General features: G+C 37.2%; 2 protein-coding genes across 3 annotated transcripts in view; both read left to right on the top strand.

Annotated features, from left to right (window-relative positions):
- Positions 1-20,417, top strand: part of LIN52 (lin-52 DREAM MuvB core complex component) — a 118,722-nt gene that overhangs the window by 18,567 nt on the left and 79,738 nt on the right. The window lies entirely within an intron of this gene.
- Positions 11,343-11,792, top strand: LOC138074017 (small nuclear ribonucleoprotein E). Its single transcript, XM_068966001.1, has one exon. The coding sequence runs from the start codon at positions 11,382-11,384 to the stop codon at positions 11,658-11,660; it is 279 nt and encodes a 92-aa protein (XP_068822102.1). The 5' UTR covers positions 11,343-11,381; the 3' UTR covers positions 11,661-11,792.

Raw genomic sequence — 20,417 nt, 5'->3', positions numbered from 1 at the left:
GAAACTTGGTATGGTTTGTTTCAGTTTTTATTCCACACGGCTAAGATCATCATTATTATTAATTATTTATATTTCTAAAACTTAAAGCTTTTGGAGGTAGGGGTTTGAAGTCACCTAACTCAGTGACCTTAAGCAGGGAACCAAAATTCTGCAGTAGAAATGCTTGTTTCTGCCAGATGAGTTCTATGAGCACAGCTGAGATTTCTCAAAATTATTTTCTATTTCAAAATACAGCTTTCTTTCAATTTCTGTAGCAGTGCTTTGCTACTGATTGTCATTTTCCCTGATCATAATAATTAGTTGACATGCAGAAAATATTTTTTTGATTTAGAATTGGTAAGAATCACATTGATATGTAGTGGATTTCTTGGCTATAACCTCTTTGTTTTATTGTGTATAGGGTATTTGCATAAAAACAAGATCTTTTTTGTCCTTACAGATTATTCATCTACTCTAGGGGTTGACATTTACTTGACACCCTAATCTGGTGTTTCGATATCTCAATCCTCCTTCCTGCATTAATTGAGAGGATGACATGGATGAAAAATAAGCAGTACGAACTGATGAATCCCCAAGGACCCTGATCCTGTTTTCATGCAAATATCTGTAACTGATAAAGATGATGAAAAGAAAAAAAACGCAAAAAAAATTTGTCCTCAAAACATGATTGTTTGTCACTTCCCTGGAGCATTGTTAAGTGTTAGTATAGAAAAAATGTGAGCCTTCTAGGGCTAATAGTGACTAGATTGTATCTTTTGGAAGATGAACCCTGCCTCTTGATTTAGCACATGATTATATCTCAGATAACCCTTTTGGTGTGCAGGTTTTAGAATGCAATAATGTTTTATATAGGTATTTATAGCTTTTCATGATTGGGACCCTCAGACTTTATATGGGCAGTTAATTTACTTGAAATTCCCATGAAATATATAGAATTATAAAAAACTACCTTTAATGTATGAAGAATTCCATTTCTGTTACTTCTGTCTGAGTTCTGTGTCCTTCTTGTCTTACCAAAACTATTGTAGTCACCTTCTAACTGCCCTCCTTGTGTCTCAGCTACCTCATATCAGTCCATCTTGTTTACCAATATGAGGTTAATTTTTCTAAAGTAGCGTTTGCTTTCTGTTTGTCCTTTACTCTTAAGTCATTAGTAGTATTTCATTACCCATACAATAAAATTCAGATTCCTTAACATGGCTTTCAAAATCCCCTTACTCTGGGCTGAGCCTAATGTCTAGCCTTCTTACTGCTCCCATACAGAATACCATGCATCATTTGCATTGGAAATTCTCTTCCTGGGACACTTACCCATCTTCTTAATTTGATTCATGTTGCTCCTTTTCTCAGGAAGCCCTCCTTGACCTATTTCTAATATAGGAATTTTATTTGTCTTTCATTATTTAGCCAGAATCTACCTCTTTCATCAGCCTTTCCTTTTCAAACTTGATCTAGAAAGTAAACTCACTTTTCTGACCTCCGAGATAGCTCCTAGAGCAGTTAATTTGTTTCATTTTTTGTCACTTTTACCATTCTGGGAGACTTTTGGTTTGTGTCTTATCTCTTAGATTAATTGTAGCTCTTGAAGGTAAGAATCATATTTTGGAGCTGTCTTCGTAACCCACAGAGTACCTGCCATATGGTAGCTGTGCAGTATGTATTTGCTACTTGGATGACTGAATGATGCAGCTCCTTGATGCCTTTCGATGAAATGAACAGTTTTTTTTTTAATGAAATCCATTCACTTAAAAATGAAAATGTGGAGCTTCTGGAAATTGTTCTTTTCCTGGATAGTTTGTGTTTTAATGATGAATAGTAGCATTTGAAGATCTCATAATGTCTGAAATTTTTCTTTTATGACAGTGGATGATCAACCACACATAGTAAATATAGTGTGAAGCTTGTTGATAATGGTTTGATTTTTCCTACTACCTGACCCCTACTCCAGCGTTATTATGACCTAGGCAGTGGTCATGATTCAGTCATGTAAGTTGCAGCAGCACATCTCTTGTTTTATTCCTCAGACCCATTGAACTGTCATAAATCTTATTGAATATTGATTCTCAACAGTTTTTGTCCTATAAAAAAAAATTTACCCCTGTCTTTTAAGGCTGCAAACATTTTAGTAATTATGTGGATGACCTGCTTGCCGGTGATATTCAAAATAATTTTAAATGGAATGTGAAGATTGGGAAAGCAGCAGATCATGCCATTTGAAACTAGAGCTAAAGCTTGGAGTTCTGATTCATTTCTTCCTTTTCCTTTTTTTTATGACAGCTTTGAGTGAGTGAGCGAAGTCGCTCAGTCGTGTCCGACTCTTTATGACCCCATGGACTATATAGCAGCCTACCAGGCTCCTCCATCTATGAGATTTTCCAGGCAAGAGTACTGGGGTGGATTGCCATTGCCTTCTCCAGAGGATCTTCCTGTCCCAGGGATTGAACCCAGGTCTTCCACATTGTAGGCAGACGCTTTACCGTCTGAGCCACCTGGAAGTCCAATGACAGCTTTACTGAGATGTAATTCACATACCCTACAATTCACTTATTTATAGTGTACAATTCAGTGATTTTTAGTATTTTCAGAGATGTGCAGCCATTACCACAATCAATTTTAAAACATTTTCGTCACCCCTCAAAGAAATCCTATGCTCGTTAGCAGGCACTCCTCATTTTCTGCTAAACTCCATAGGCCTAGGCCACTACTAGTATACTCCCTGTCTCTATGAATATCTCATGTAGACATGTCATATAAATGAAATCATATTATGTGGTCTTTTGTGACTGGTTTCTTTCACTTATCATAGTATTTTCAATTGTTCATCTGTGTTGTAGCATGTATCATGACTTCATTTCTTTTTGGAATTGAGTAATATTCCACTGTTTAAGTGTATTTATCTACTAGTTATTTACATTATATTTATCCACTAGTTAGTGGACACTTGGGTTATTTCCTTTATTTGGCTAGTGTGAATAATGCTGCTGTGAACATTCATGTACTAGTTTTTATGTGGACATATGTTTTCATCCTCTTTAGTTTATGACTAGGAATGGAATTTCTGGGTCATATGGTAACTCTATATCTAATCTTTTGAGGAACTGTCAGAATATTTTCCTTACTGGCTGCACCATTTTACATTCCCATCAGCAGGGTATGAATGTTACAATTTCTCAACACCTTGCCAATACTTACTATTTATTTTTAAAAAATTATTACAAAATCTGTCCTAGTGGATGTATTATGGAGAGTGATATTTCACTGTGGTTTGGATTTGCATTTTTCCTAATAACTAGTGATCTTGAGCATATTTTCATGTACCTTTTTTAGAGAACTGTATTCAGGTCCTTTGCCCAGTTAAAAATTGAATTTTTTTTTAAAAAAATTATTGAGTTTTAAGAGTTCTTTATGTATTCTAGAAACAGGTTGCTTTTTTGATATGTAATTTGTAGAGGGTTTTCTTACAGTTGTGAGTTATCTTCTTTCTTATGGTATTTTTTGAGACACAGAAATTTAATTTTAATGAAGTCCAATTTATCAGTTATTTCTTTGGTTGATTGTGTTTTGATGTCATACCTAAGAAACTATTGCCTAATTATAAAGATTTATACCTATGTTTTCTTCTAAGAGTTTTATTCTTTAGCTCTTATAGTTAGGTATTTGATCCATTTTAAGTTAATTTTTTATATATGGTATGAGGGTAGGGATGCAAATTAATTCTTTTGAGTGTGGATATCCAGTTGTTTCAGCACCATTTGTTGAAAAGACTATTCCTTTCCCACTGAATTGTATTGGCATTTTTGTAAAAAATCAATTGACCATAAACATGAAGTTTTACTTCTGGACTCTCAGTTCTATTCTACTGACTTGTATATCTACGCTTACAGCAGTACCTCACTGTTTTGATTACTGTAACTTTGTAATAAGTTTTGAAATTTGGATTTGTGAGTTTTCCAACTTTGTTTTTCTGTTTCAAGATTTTTCTCTTTTTTTTTTCTTATGTTCTGGGTCTCACAAATTTCCATAGGAATGTTAACTTGTCAGTTGTTGCAACAAGGTAAGATGACATTTGAGTAGGAATTGCATTGAATCTGTAGATTAGTTTCAGGGAGAGTATTCCCATCTTAATGAAATTAAGGTCATTCATGAATGTGGTGTATCTTTCTGTTTATTCAAGTCTCCTTTCATTTCTTTGAACAGTATTTTGTAGTTTGCAAAGTATAAGTTTTGTGCTTCATTTGTTAAAATTTATTCCTAAGTGTTTTAAATTTTTGATGCTATTATAAATGGAATTGTTTTTCTAATTTCATTTTCAGTTTGCACATTGCTACTGTAGAGAAATACAATCAATTTTTGTATATTGAAATTATATCCTGCAACTTTACTGAACTTATTTATTATTTCTAATTGTATTTTAGTAGATTACTTAAGATTTTCTATATACAGAATTGTCATATGCAAATAGAGATATTTTACTTCTTCATTTCCAATCTGGATGTCTTTTCTTTCTCTCTTTTTTTCAGTCCTTCCTTTTCTTTCCTTTCTTTCCTTTTCTTTCTTCTTATTTCATTTTTATCTAATTGCCCTGGCTAGAAATTCCACTATGGTATTGAATAGAAGTAGCAAGAGTGGACATCCTTGTCTTCCTCTTGACAAGGGAGAAAACATTAAGTATGATATTGGGTTTTTTGTACATGCCCTTCGTCAGTTTGAGGATGTTATCTTTTTAGGGAGGCAGGGTGCTGGAGAGGGCATACCATTCAGCTTGTAGGATCTTAGTTCCCCAAGCAGCGATTGAACCCAGGCCCTTGGGAGAATCATAGAGTCCTAAACATTAGACCACTGGGGAATTCCCTGAGGATATTATCTTTTATTCTTAGTTTATTGAGTGTTTTTATCATGAAGAGGTTGAATTTGATGCATTTGTTCTTAATTACACTTCACCATAAACCATATAATAGAAATCTCAGTTTGATTTATATTCATTTACTTGTACTGGTTTGAAATTACCTTGTACTATACAGGAAAGACTGGCTAAAAAATTGTTAAGTAAAGAAGGCCACATTGAGTATATTACTGTCTAAAAAGCTTTAAGAAATTTAGCTTATTTTACTACAAGTAGTTGCTTCTCTTAATCCTATATGTTCATTTAGCTATTTCAGGAAGGATTCTTGTTGTTGTTCAATCGCTAAGTCGTGTCCAACTCATGAACTGCAGCACACCAGGCTTCCCTGCCCTTCACTATCTCCTGGAGTTTGCTCAAACTCATGTCACTGAGTCAGTGATGCCATTGAACCATCTCATCCTGTGTCACCCACTTCTCTTCTTGTCCTCAGTCTTTCCCAGCATCAGGGTCTTTTCCAATGAGTCAACTCTTTGCATCTTGTGGCTAAGGTATTGGAGCTTCAGCTTCATCACCAGTCCTTACAATGATTATTTAAGGTTGATTTCCTTTAGGATTGACTGGTTTGCTCTCCTTGTCATCCAAGGGACTCTCAAGAGTGTTCTCCAGCACCACAGTTCAAAAGCATCAATTCTTCGACACCCAGCCTTCTTTATAGTCCAACTCTGACATCCATACATGACTACTGGAAAAACCATAGCTTTGACTATGTGGACCTTTGTTGGCAAAGTAATGTCTCTGCTTTTTAATACACTGTCTAGGTTTGTCATAGCTTTTCTTCCAGGGAGCAAGCGTCTTTTAATTTCATGGCTGCAATCACCATCTGCATTGATCTTGGAGGCAAAGAAAATGAAATCTGACAGTTTCCACGTTTTCCCCATCTATTTGCCACAAAGTGATAGGACTGGATGCCATGATCTTCATTTTTTGAATATTGAGTTTTAAGCCAGCTTTTTGACTCTCCTCTTTCACCTTCATCAAGAGGCTCTTTAGTTCCTCTTCACTTTCTACCATTAAAAGTAGTGTCATCTGCATATCTGAGGTTGTTGATATTTCTCCCGGCAGTCTTGATTCCAGCTTGTGATTCATCCAACCCAGCATTTCACATGATGTACTCTGCATATAAGTTAAATAAGTAGAGTGACAATATATAGCCTTGACATACTCCTTTGCCAATTTTGAACCAGTCTGTTGTTCCATGTCCAGTTTTAACTGTTGCTTCTTGTCCTGTGTACAGGTTTCTCAGGAGGCAAGTAATGTGGTTCGATATTCCCATCTCATTAAGAATATTCCACAGTTTGTTGTGATCCACACAGTCAAAGGCTTTAGCATAGTCAGTGAAGCAGAAGTAGATTTTTTTTGGAATTCCTTCTGCCTTTTCTAAATCCAGGACTGTGCGTAGGCTAAATTTAATCAGTTACCAGTTTTAAAAGTAACATTTATGGTAAAATAAGATTGAGACTTCCCCATTCAAACCTGGTACTTCATTCTGGTAGTCTGCACTGATGAAGTTGTTTTTGCACTACAGATTATTTGGTGCAGCTTTTCTTTCTTTCTTTTATTTTTTGACCATGCTTTGTGGGATATGGGATCCTAGTTCCCCAATCAGGGATCACACCTGTGCCCCCTGCAGTGGAAGCACAGAGCCCTAACCACTGGACTGCCAGGGAAATCGCTGATGCAACGTTTTTTGGTGGATGGAGAAGGGCATGGGAATCCACTCCAGTATTCTTACCTGGAGAATTCCATGGACAGAGGAACCCCGGGGGCAGACTACAGTCCTTAGGGTCTCAAAGAATCGAACATGACTGAGGCAACTTAACACACACACATACACACACACATGCACATACACACACAGGTTTGTGCACAAGCAGACTACAGTCCATACGGTCGCAGAGAGTCAAACATGACTGAAGCGACTTCATACACACACACACACACAGACACACACAGTCCATAGGGTCACAAAGAGTTGAACATGACTGAAGTGACTTCACACACAAAGTTCAGTTCATTTGCTCAGTTGTGTCCGACCCTTTCCAACCCCATGGACCACAGCACACCAGGCCTCCCTGTCCATCACCAACTCCTAGAGTTTATCCAAACTCATATCCATTGAGTCGGTGATGCCATCCAACGATCTCATCCTCTGTCGTCCCCTTTTCCTCCCGCCTTCAATCTTTCCCAGCCTCAGGGTCTTTTCAAATGAGTCAGCTCTTCACATCAGGTGGCCAAAGTATTGGAGTTTCAGCTTCAGCATCAGTCCTTCCAATGAATATTCAGGACTAATCTCCCTTAGGATGGACTGGTTTGTTTTCCTTGTAGTCCAAGGGACTCTCAAGAGTCTTCTCCAACACCACAGTTCAAAAGCATCAATTCTTTGGTGCTGTCCAACACTCACATCCATACATGACTACTGGAAAAACCATAGCTTTGACTAGATGGACCTTTGTTGGCAAAGTAACGTCTCTGCTTTTTAATATGCTGCCTAGGTTTGTCATCGGAGAAGGCAGTGGCACCCCACTCCAGCACTCTTGCCTGGAAAATCCCATGGACGGAGGAGCCTGGTGGGCCACCGTCCATGGGATCTCTTACAGTCGAACACAACTGAGCGACTTCACTTTCACTTTTCACTTGCATGCATTGGAGAAGGAAATGGCAACCCACTTCAGTGTTCTTGCCTGGAGAATCCCAGGGACGGGGAGCCTCGCGGGCTGCCGTCTATGGGGTTGCATAGAGTCGGACACGACTGAAGCGACTTAGCAGTAGCAGCAGGTTTGTCATAGCTTTTCTCCCAAGGAGCAAGCGTCTTTTAATTTCATGGCTGCAGTCACCATCCACAGTGATCTTGGAGCCCAAGAAAATAAAGTCTGTCACTGTTTCCGTTGTTTCCCCATCTATTTGCCATGAAGTGATAGGACCAGATGCCACAATCTTAGTTTTTTGAATATTGAGTTTTAAGCCAGCTTTTTCACTCTTCTCTTTCACTTTCATCAGGAGGCTCTTCAGTTCTTCACTTTCTGCCATAAGGGTGGTGTCATCTGCGTATCTGAGGTTATTGATATTTCTCCGGGGAATCTTGATTCCAGGTTGTGCTTCATCCAGCCCGACATTTCGATTGATGTACTCTACATATAAGTTAAATAAGCAGGGTGACAATATACAGCCTTGACGTACTCCTTTCCCAATTTGGAACCAGTCTGTTGTGCCATGTCCAGTTCTAACTGTTGCTTCTTGACCTGCATACAGATTTCTCGGAAGGCTGGTAAGGTGGTCTGCTATTCCCATCTCTTGAGGAATGTTCAAACTACTGCACATTTGCACTTATCTCACATGCTAGCAAAGTAATGCTCAAAATTCTCCAAGGCAGGCTTCAACAGTATGTGAACCGTGAATTTCCAGAAGTTCAAGCTGGATTTAGAAAAGGCAGAGGAACCAGAAATCAAATTGCCGACATCCATTGGATCATCGAAAAAGAACTGTTACCTTTGATAATTTCTTATTTTAATCCATGAAGAAGGGCAAGGAAAGAATAACTGGGATTCTTATACCCTGGATGGTCTTTTTTGTGGCCTGATATCAAACTTACTTTATAATTCCTGTACTTCTATCTATAATAGTTAAAAGTTAAATTAATTGTACTTGATTGATTAAGGAGAAAAATGATTTTTCACTAGCCTTTAACCTCTAGATGGCAGCATGAGTCTTACTGTACTTCTGGCTTTTTCTCTACCCTTATCTCATAAACTGGGTTTCTTATGGAGATACAAATTCTTATGACTTTACTGGACTACTTGCCTAACTTTGTTGATGCCTAACTTTGTTGATGCCTTACTTGAGTTTTAGCTTTTTGTTTTTCCTTTTCATCTCTCCATATTTAAAAAAAGGTTCTTTTCTTAAGCAGTGTGTATTTTTGATGCTCAGTTTCCCTGTTGTCAGAAATAACATTTTACTTTTGATTAAGGAGATTGGTAGAAAAAACCAAAAATGTGGTAGTTTTAATTCAGTAACTTCCATACCTGGATCTGAGACCCTCAAAATGGCTTCAGCTCTCTCATCTCAGATTGTCTTCTTCTGTCCTTCAATTCTCCTGGTTATCAAGTGGTATCAAACAGTGCCTTATTAAAGTAGGAATGTAAGCTAAAATTGATGAAATAAACCTAGATTTTCAAGGATAGCTTGTTTTAAAATAAAGTTTTCAAGTGCTTAGCCATTTTGAGTGATGAGATAATAGCAAAAGAAGAAAGTGTTCAATTTAGCAACTGTTTGAGTGCCTACTTCCTACAAGGCTCTGTAGGGGATATGGAGATGAATAAGACATAATTACTGCCCTGTGTAGATTAAAATCTAGTAGAAAATGGAGATAAGACAGTTAAGTAAATGATTCTTAATGGAAGGTAGAGGAGGTAGCTCTGTAAGAGTACTAAGAACGCTGGGGATAGGGGAGAAGTGGCAATTACATTTGATTGCTACAGAAATGGCAGATAAGTTTCATATTGTATGTCAACACAGATTGATTAGTGAGGATTTCCTAGGGCTGTTGAGCTGAGAATTTTGAGGAGTCTTGATTCAGAGAAGTCCATTAGTATGGCTGGCTGTGGATCAGGGAAAGGGGTGTGGTAGTATTTACTATTTCTGGATCATTGAAGATAAACTTTTTAAAGAACACAGGTTTTTGATGTGGAAATGGAAACGGACCATATTCCAGGTGGAATGAATATCTGAAGCAAGCGAGTTTGAAAGAACAGTTATGCTCAAGGAATAGTGTGAGTGATTTAATACGGTCTTTAAGAAGCCCAGTTTATATTAGGGCTCATAAGAACTAAATGGAGGGAAATAGGAGCTGGGCTGAGGGATGAGGAATTAGACTCATAGGCAATGGAGAGCATGTGAAATTTCTTTAAAATGTATTTTAATGACTGTAACGTTAACTAATTTTTGTTATAGATGGTTTGTAGAGATACTTTATTTACTAAAAGACCGTTTTCCACGAATTTGTTTACTGTAAAGATAAAGAAGAAAGTAAAGATAACCACAGCCTTACCAGTAAGAGATGGCCACTGTTGATGTATTTCCTCGTCCTGGCCCTCCCTTTTCTGTTTGTGTAGGGGTGTGTGTAGTTTACATTTCTACTTGGACCCATATGTATACACAGGCATGCTTTTTAACATAACTGAGGCTATACGGTATGTATGAAAGTCAAGTGAAAGTCAGGTCGCTCAGTCGTGTCCGACTCTTTGCGACCTCATGGATAGTAGCCTGCACCAAGCTCCTCCATCCATGGGATTTTCAAGGCAAGAGTACTGGAGTGGGTTGCCAATTCCTTCTCCAGGGAATCTTCCCAACCCAGGGATCGAACCCAGGTCTCTCACATTGTAGACAGACACTTTAAGTTTTTGTCTGTGCTCCCCCTCCCATTCTTTCTATCTTAAGCATTTTTCTGCTTCATTAAAAATTCTACCAGTGAAGATTTCCAAGTAGGGAAGTCATGCACCTTTAAGAGGCAAAATGCATAGGATAGAATGTAATGGTAGAGACAGGAGGCTGGAAGCTAGCAAGGACTGTGAGTCCACCAAGAACGATTGAGGGCTTGAATGAATAGTGGCAGTGTTAATGGAAAGAAGCGTACCAACAATAGATGTTTCAGGTATATAATTTTCAGTACTAGATGGGTAAACTGTCTCGATGAATCTTAGGGAGTAAACTGTAATTAGAGTTTACCATGATGTTTTGAGCCTGCTTAAGGACAGGGAAGTCAGAAAGAGAAGAAAGATTTGGTTAAACTAAAAAATCACCTCTTTTACGTATTATTCCTTAGTAGGTGGGCTTCCCGGGTAGCTCAGAGGGTGAAGTGTCTGCCTGCAATGCAGGAGACCTGAGTTCGAACCCTGGGTTGGGAAGATCCCTGGAGATGGAAATGGCAACCCACTTCAGTACTCTTGCCTGGAAAATCCCATGGACAGAGGAGCCTGGTAGGCTACAATCCATGGGGTCGCAAAGAGCTGGACATGACTGAGAGACTTCACTTTCACTTTCACTTAGTAGATGGGCATCTTAATTGTTTTAGAAATAAGTAAAAGCCGTTTGTATAGGTTAGTGTTATTAATAGGATGAAAACGATGCTTTTGCCTAGTTTAGTCACATTACTTAGGTAACAAGTAATGTTTTAGTTATTTGTTTTCTCAGGGAAATGCATGTGTGAAATAAGATATCCATAACTTCAGAATGGGTTTTTGGGGTCTCTATAACCTTTGGCAGATCATTACACCTCTCAATTGAATAGATTACTTTTGCATAGTTTTCTTGCATAGTAGTGCTTTTCCATTCGGTTAGCTACCTAGAGCTATGAAGGAAACTGTTATGTTCTTTGTATATGGTAGACATCCAAATCTTTGTTAACTGGAAAAAAATATCAACAGTTTAGAAGTTGCTTTCTGAGAGAGAGTGTGGAGCAGTGTGGTGCTTGTGAGCTTCCAGCATGGCGTACCGGGGCCAGGGCCAGAAGGTGCAGAAGGTGATGGTGCAGCCCATCAATCTCATCTTCAGATACTTGCAAAATAGATCGCGGATTCAGGTGTGGCTTTATGAGCAAGTGAATATGCGAATAGAGGGCTGTATCATTGGTTTTGATGAGTATATGAACCTCGTATTAGATGACGCAGAAGAGATTCATTCTAAAACAAAGTCAAGAAAACAACTGGGTCGGATCATGCTTAAAGGAGATAACATTACTCTGCTCCAAAGTGTCTCCAACTAGAAGTGACAGATGAAGTGAGAAATTGTTTGGCAATACCAAACAATTGGGTTTTTTAGGTGTCCTTTGTTAGAGATGTAGTTCTAAAACGTGTATTCATATTGTTCTGCTCACCCTTATGTTATTACCAGATGACAATAAATGCTGTGGGACTGTTAAAAAAAAAAAATCAACAGTTTAAACTTGAATAATGGCAATTGGCCTGAAATATTTGATGTTGATGCGTCTATTTTGTTGTTGTTGTTTCTCAGTCACTAAGTTGTGTCTGACTCTTTGCAGACCCATGGATTTGCAGCATGTCAGACTTTCCTGTCCTTCACTATCTCCCAGAGTTTGCTCAGATTCATGGCCATTGAATTGATGATGCTATCTAATCATTTCATCCTCTGCTGCCCCCTTTTCCTTTTGTCTTCAATCTTTCCCAGCATCAGAGTCTTTTCCAGTGAGTCAGCTCTTCGCGTCAGGTGGCCAAATTATTGGAGCTTCAGCTTTAGCATCAGTCCTTCCAATGAATATTCAGGGTTGATTTCCTTTAGAATTGACTGGTTCGATCTCCTTGCGGTCCAAGGGACTCTCAACAGTCTTCTCCAACACCACAGTTCGAAAGCATTCATTCTTTAGCACTCAGCCTTCTTTGTGGTCGAGCTCTCACATCTATACATAACTACTGGAAGAACCATAGCTTTGACTACGAACCTTTGTCAGCAAAGTGATGTCTCTGCTTTTTGATACACTGTCTAGGTTTGTCATAACTTTCCTTCCAAGGAGCAAGCATCTTTTAATTTCATGGCTGCAATCACTATTCACAGTGATTTTGGAGCCCAGGAAATTATTTGATGCATCTATTAATTAATAGCAAAGTTTTGATTGTGTCTGCATCAGGGTTAAGTCTTTCTGTGAGTGAAGATTGCATTTTACATGTAGTTGGAGAACTGTGGGATCTCTAATTAAGAGGGAAGTACTCTTGACTGGAAAGTCCCACGGGCGGAGGAGCCTGGTAGGCTGCGGTCCATGGGGTCATGAAGAGTCGGACACGACTGAGAGACTTCACTTTCACTTTTCACTTTCATGCATTGGAGAAAGAAATGGCAACCCACTCCAGTGTTCTTGCCTGGAGAATCCCAGGGACGGGGGAGCCTGGTGGGCTGCCGTCTATGGGGTCCCACAGAGTTGGACATGACTAAAGCAACTTAGCAGCAGCATACTGCCAAAATTGTCTTCCAGAAAAGTATTTCCTACCCCTACCCCCTTGCTAACACCAAATATCATTTTTTAAAAATCATTGCCAACTTTATGGGCAGAATATTAATACCTTGTGTTAATGTTTTTCTTCGCTTGTGATAATGAACTTTTTCATGTTTCTTGACCCTCTCCATTAACAAGCACTAGAAATTGCAGAAAATATAAATTTAAATTATTCTAACATGAAAAATTAAGCTAGCAAACTTGATTCAAAAGGACTTTATGGGCAGTATTGTAATCTGCATTTTTCAAATACCAAATGAAACTTATCTTTGTTTTCTGCATTACCATACCATCTCGCCATAGTCATTAGCATTTCATCCTATTTAGGTAGTAATACAGTATAAAATCCAGAAATCCCACTTTGAAGGGATCAGAGATATTCCTCATAATTAGAAATTGTCAATTTAGCCGTAAGTATTTTGTTTTCAAAAATGTATTATGATAATGGGGAAAAATACATGCCATTATTTCTCATTTTTCCCTTGGTTAACAAATTAGGATACACAGAGCCTCAAATTACCTTTAAGGCTTATAAGCATTCATATCTTTTATCCATTAGTCGAGTTATTTCATAAACCCAACATTGCCTCTGCAGTGGTTTTACACACAAAGAGGATTTTACCATAAAATGCTTGTGGTGTTTTATTCTCTTCTGACTTTGGGGTGGGGAAGGGAAAGATAGAGGTAAGCATGCAGGGCTTAAATTAATTTTTTTGAGGTTTGTTTCAAAGTAGTATTCTGCATAGTTCTACAAACTGTGTGATAGGTAAGGGGATGTACATAGTCAAAGAATTTAAAGTTTAGCAGTGAATAACCCAGTACAGTAGATACTGTGTTCTATATTTGTATAGTATTCTATATTTGTATAGTAGATGACAATGTCGCCAGTAAAAATCATGTTAAAGCAATAAAGAGCATTTAAGGACAGCAAAATGCTCATTATATGTAAAAATAATTACAAGTGAAAATGCAAGTGAAAAATTGCAGGACACAAAGTCATCAGTTTTTTTCCTTGTTTTGAGAGCATGGGTGTAGACATGACTGGAAGGAAAAATACTAGTTTTTTTTTTAGTTTTTGTCTTTTAAATTATGAAAGTATGATAACACATTATGGGAGACTTGGAAAATACAGAGCAAAGTTACATTAGTTCCCACTATATATTACAGTTATTTTTTAAGTAGATAAATTAAGATTTTTGGTTGGAATTTTAATATCAAACTCTCAAAATTAATAGAACGAATATACAGAGAAGCAGAAGAATATAGTAGACCTGGAAAGCACTGTGAACCAATTCAACATAATTAAGATTAATACAATTTTCACACAACAGTAGGATACAAATTCTATTCAAGTTCCCATAGACTGTAAACTAAAAGGCACTGGAACATATCCAGGGACATAAAACAAGGTGCAAAAATTTCATAGTCTAAAGGTATTGAAACCATACAGAGTCTGTTCTCTTATCACTGTGGATTATGTTAGAAATCAATATCAAAAGATATTTGAAAATAACTCACATATTTTCGAGTGTAATGCGACATTTACTGAGAGATGTCTTCAACTTAGCCATCAAAAGTCTCAATAAAGTTAGACAGAAAAAAAAAAAAAACCACAGAGGGTGATTGCAGAGAAGAAAGCATTTAAATGAGAAATTAATACTGGTATGTTTTGATGGCTATCTTGAGTGATTTTTTTTAAAGTTTTTTCTGAAATTTCTAAATCATCAACAGTGACCACATTTTGTTCTGAGTAGGGAGAAGCTATCTTAAAAAAAAAAAAATTATGTGCCATTCTAGAAACAAAATTTTAGTTACTTGAAAGATCTGTGTTCTTAATTTCCTGCACGGTTAAAATTTTAAGCTCTTTTCCATTAAAGAAAAGAGTTATTTGCTTTCCAAATAAAAATTACTAGATCCATTAACAAAAATTGATCATTTTAAGCAAGTGATGAGTAGCAAAGTAAAAGTTAATGATATTAATACTTCATTTCCCATCCTTACCACAGCCTTCCAGAAGTAGAAGTTGGGTAACAAAAGGAGTGGTAAGCTCTTGAGTCAGTGGCAAGAGATGATTCAGTTTGTGAAAGAGGCATCTTTTCAGAAGCAAACATTGGCCAAGATTTTGTTCAGCTTTATGTTTTCAGCCTTTCTTCTTTGTAGCTGAAGAACTGAACTCAAGTCATAAGCTACTCAGTAGGAGCAAAGCACCATGTAGAGTGTCTGTTAGTCTTAAATGGAATTGCAGCTGTTTGAGAAGTAAAATGGTCCTGATAATTTTTCTTCCCTTTGGCTTGAAATACTGTATATGGTTTTGTTATGACAAAGAGGAGAGAAAGACTGAATAATTGCAGTTATTAGGTATGCGTGCATGTTGAGTTTCTTTCCAGGCTTTGGGTATAAGAATGACTGTTTCTGCTTCTGGGGAAGTAAACTGACACTTCCTGATATTTTTGTTTGACTCTGTTTCATTTTTGATACTCTAGAGATTTCAACAAAATGAAGAGTTTTTTGTTGTTGTTGTTTTGTTTTAATGTAATATCAGTTCCTTTTCTTTTTTTCTTAATTCTCAACACTGTTTTGTGTTGGAAATATGATCTAGGAGGGTGGTGATATTACCTGAGAATTTATAGGTGATAACAGAGTACTTTGCTGTGGGAATTCTAGAAAAATAATGACTTATGGTATCTAGAAGTCTTAATCTCTAACCATTAAGTCTAAATTAAAAGCTTGGCCAAAGTTACCAGTGTTTGGTGTAACTGAAAAAGACTTGATAAATAGAAAAAAGAATGGTATTTTTAAAGGAAGACCTGTTACATTTGATTGACTGTTGTAGGAGAATACATTTAAAATTGGTTGGATAATAGTGAAGAAATCCTTTGAGAGAATAGTTGAGTTTGCCAGGTTGAAGTTTTGGATACTAAATACAAAAAGAACTAAAATGAAACTTCAGATTCAGGATATAAAAATATTCCACTGTTCTATAATTTTTTGTTCTTGAATACATTTTTTAAAATGGAAGGTATACATAGAGAAAAGTACACAGATTATGTACAGCTCAATGAATTTTCATAAAACAACACTCCCATATAACTGTGACCTTGAACAGATAAAAAAATAGAACCTTTCCAATATATAATACCTCCTTCATGCCCCTGTCAGTCACTACCTGCCCTTGGCTCAAAGTCAAGCACTGTTATGACTTACAATATAAAGGAATTTTGCTTGTTTTTGAACTTTAAGTGGAATCGCCAACTATATATTCTTTTGTGGCTGGCTTCTTTTGCTCAACATTTTGATTATGACATTCATGGATATCATTGTCTTTAGCAGTCATTTGCTGTTTTTGAATTTTAGTTTGGCAATATTTTCCTTTTGTGTTAATGCTACCTCTGTCATTTTAATTTAGGTTGTAATAATGTCACAGCTTTAGTATTTTAGAAATAAATAGTAAATTACTTCCTTAACTAGAGGTGGTTGATTTCTTCTCCCACTTCTCCTCCATGGAAATATCAGAATATCATTATTGGTATTGAATGAAAAAATTCACATTGAGACAATGAAGGTATGTTTTCCTCAACTCACTGATTTCCTGATTTGATGTGTAACTTTTCTGACACCCATGTTGAGTGATGCATTTTTGTGTATATTACCATTTGTCATTTGCAGATCCTTGGAAACTACTTTCCTAGAAAAGACAAAGCACTTTTGTTCCCCTCACTGTGTGGCATCTGGGCTCTTGGTTCCCCTACCAGGGAATGAGCCTGTGCCCCCTGCCTTGAGAGCACGAAATCTTAACTACTAGACCACTAAGGAGGCCTGTCGAAGCATCTTCATCTGTTTTCTTTGTTGACTAACTTGGGCATTACATAAGGAAAGAACTTGCATAATGAACTAATAACACAGTTGATGCATATTTCGATACATATTGATACACAGTTGATACTTATTTTAGAATAGGAATAGAAAGAATAAGGAAGATTATAGTTTCATATTCAGTTCAGTTCGTTCGCTAAGTTGTGTCCAACTGTTTGTGACCCCACAGACTGCAGCACACCAGGCCTCCCTATTTATCACCAACTCCCGGAATTTACTCAAACTCACGTCCATTGTGTCGGTGATGCCATCCAATCATCTCATCCTCTGTCGTCCCCTTCTCCTCCTGCCTTCAATCTTTCCCAGCATCAGGGTCTTTTCAAGTGAGTCAGCTCTTCACATCAAGTGGCCAAAGTATTGGAGTTTCAGTCCTTCCAGTGAGTATTCAGGACTGATTTCCTTTAGGATGGACTGGTTGGATCGCCTGGCAGTCCAAGAGACTCTCAAGACTCTTCTCCAACACCACAGTTTAAAAGCATCAGTTCTTCGGTGCTCAGCTTTCTTTATAGTCCAACTCTCACATCCATACATGACTACTGGAAAAACCTTAGGCTTGACTAGACGGACCTTTGTTGGCAAAGTAATGTCTCTGCTTTTTAACATGCTGTCTAGGTTGGTCTAGGTAGGTCATAACTTTCCTAGTTTTGTATTAGTTACTAAAATTTCCATCCCTTATTATAAAAACAGAGGACAGATCTTTTTGTATGTGTTTGGACACCAATATGGCTAGTGGTATAAGAAATACAGAGTGAGTAATATAAAATGGAAACAGAAGATCTAAGCAATAGAGAATTGTTAGAACAGAGAAAAGTTGTTTGGATGGGATGGGAAAATCACAGGGAATTACCCGGGAGCCATTGATTTCAGATAGATTATTAATGACTTAGTTAAGTGCTGTGCTTATAGACCTAACAATTTGCCCTGGAGTGAGAAATCCACCTTGTGCAGTGGATTATGTTTAGAAACAGTTGAGCCTGCTAGATAGGCTTCTTTTGAGGAATAGTTTTAGGTGTTAAAAAAGACGAAGCAACTTCGTGAGGACTGGAGCTACATCTTGTGAAAATCAATGTGTTCACTTCCCCAGTCAACTAGAAAGGAAAGGCAGCATGAAGAAGAAAATGCCTGCGGAAAAAGAGCTTGTTTGGGCATCTTTGCTGTGATGGTTTAGGAAATCAGCCTTACTACTGTACATGATCTTTAGTGGCTTACTGTTTAGCATAGTTTTTCAGTTCATAGACGCTTTGTAGAAATGAGTACATTGTACCTAATGTACATGTGAGCAGTAACTTTATGGATGGATTTAATGGTTCAAGCACATCCACTGGAAGACTAGTTAATTGTTGGTAACTGGACATTTTGGGAGACTTGTTTTTAAGACAAAACTCTTAAGGTGCCAGAACCAAGGAATTATATCTTATCTATAATTGGTAGGATGCAAAACTTGTTTGTCTGGTTTAAAGAAAGCTTTGGAAGAGTATACTACCTTATTATAGTATATTCAGTTCAGTTCAGTTCAGTTGTTCACTCGTGTCTGACTCTTTGCGACCCCATAGACTGCAGCACACCAGGCTTCCCTGTCCATCACCAACTCCTGGAGCTTGCTCAAACTCACGTCCATCGAGTCGGTGATGCCATCCAACTATCTCATCCTCTGTCGTCCCTTTCTCATCCCGCCTTCAGTCTTACCCAGCATCAGGATCTTTTCCACTGAGTTACTTCTTTGCATCAGGTGGCCAGAGTATTGTTGGAGTTTCAGCTTCAGCATCAGTCCTTCCAACGAATATTCAGGACTGATTTCCTTTAGGATGGACTGGTTTGATCTTGCAATTCAAGGGACAATGAAGAGTCTTCTCCAACACCACAATTCAAAAGTATCAGTTCTTTGGCACTCAGCTTTTTTTATAGTCCAGCTCTCACATCCATACATGACTACTGGAAAAAACCATAGCTTTGACTGGACGGACCTTTGTTGGCAAAGTAATGTCTCTGCTTTTTAATATGCTGTCTAGGTTGGTTATAGCTTTTCTTCTAAGGAGCAGGTTTCTTATCATTTCATGGCTGCAGTCACCATCTGCAGTGATTTTGGAGCCCAGAAAAATAAAGTCTGTCACTGTTTCTACTGTTTCCCCATCTATTTGCCATGAAATGATGGGGACCAGATGCTGTGATCTTATTTTTTTGAATGTTGAGTTTTAAGCTAACTTTTTCACTCTCCTCTTTTGCTTTCATCAAGAGGCTCTTTAGCTATTCTTTGCTTTCTGCCATAAGGGTAGTGTCATCTGTGTATCTGAGGTTATTGATATTTCTCCCTGCAATCTTGATTCCAGTTTTTGAATCTTGTAGTATATTAACTTATAGGAATTGCAGTATAGCTTAAGAAATATCTCTGTCTGATGAAACTCAGGCTAGTGGGGAAATTGATGACCTGAAGATAACATAAGGGAAAGAACAATTACCTGAAGATAAGTGGATAGGAGCCAGGTGATAAATAGCTAATATTAATAGGAAAAGACAAAATAGTAATTAAGAGCTTGGGTTCTGGAAGCTTTATTACAGCCTTATTATGAATCTCGATCTACCGCTTAGGCAGTAACTTGGCTTTCTTAGCCCTGATTTCTTCATTTGTGAAATGGAGATGAAAATCTTAGAATAGTGATTCTCAAACTTTTTGGTGTCAGGACTCCTTTCCACTCTTAGAAGTTAATGTTGATCACCTAAAAGCTCTTGTTTATGTGGACTATATGTGTATTTTATGTATATTTAATTTCTGAATTTAATTCAGAATTTAAAACAGAAAATTTAAAAATAACTTATTAGTTTCAAAATAGGAACAAACCCATTACATGTTAATATAAATATTTTTATGAAGAATAACTATTTTCCAAACAAAAAATATTGATAAGAATGGCAGTTCTTACATTTTTCAAGTACCCTTAATGTTTGGATTGATAAAGAGCTAAGTTTTCATATCTGCTGCTTCTTTCAGTATGTTATGATACCTTTTGTTAGGTAGGCTCTAGATAACTTCAATGTTCACTTCTGAGAGAATAAGTGAAAAAGCCATCTTAGTATCATACATGTAATTTTGAACTCATGGACCCTCTGAAAGGGGCTTAGTGATCCCCAGGATCCTCAAGGTTTTCCTGACCATTCACTTTGAGATGTTACCTTAGAATATTGTTTTGATAATTTAATACAATATTATTTATAAAATCTTCGCATAGTATATTAGTACTTAATAAGTGCTTAAAAGCTATTAACTGTTGTTATCATCATGGGCAGCATATGAGAAATTTTAAGCATAGTAAATGTATAATCATATGTATTTTCTTAAAAGACTCACTTTGCCAACATGGTAGACAGTGGGGTAGTAATAAAAAAAGTGGTAACATGGGAGGCAAGTTAGATTTTTCTTTTTTAAATTAAATTTTTAATTGAAGGATAATTGCTTCACAGTATTGTGTTGGTTTCTGCCAAACATCAATATGAATCAGCCGTAGGTATACCTAAGTCCCCTCCCTCTTGTCCCGTTTTTTAGCAAGTCAGCTCTTTGCATCAGGTGGCCAAAGTATTAGTGCTTCAGCATCAGTCCTTCAGTGAATATTTAGGATTGATTTCCTAAGGGATTGACTAGTTTGATCT

Source organism: Capricornis sumatraensis, chromosome 2 (assembly GCF_032405125.1).
Source record: "Capricornis sumatraensis isolate serow.1 chromosome 2, serow.2, whole genome shotgun sequence".
Classification (NCBI taxonomy): Eukaryota; Metazoa; Chordata; class Mammalia; order Artiodactyla; family Bovidae; genus Capricornis; species Capricornis sumatraensis.
The sequence above is the reverse complement of the archived record's forward strand: the minus strand, read 5'-3'. Positions and strand labels throughout refer to the sequence as shown.

What these genes read in the sequence shown, in the direction of transcription:
- LOC138074017 (XM_068966001.1), top strand. Translation starts at nt 11,382, where the DNA reads ATGGCGTACCGGGGCCAGGGCCAGAAGGTGCAGAAGGTGATGGTGCAG.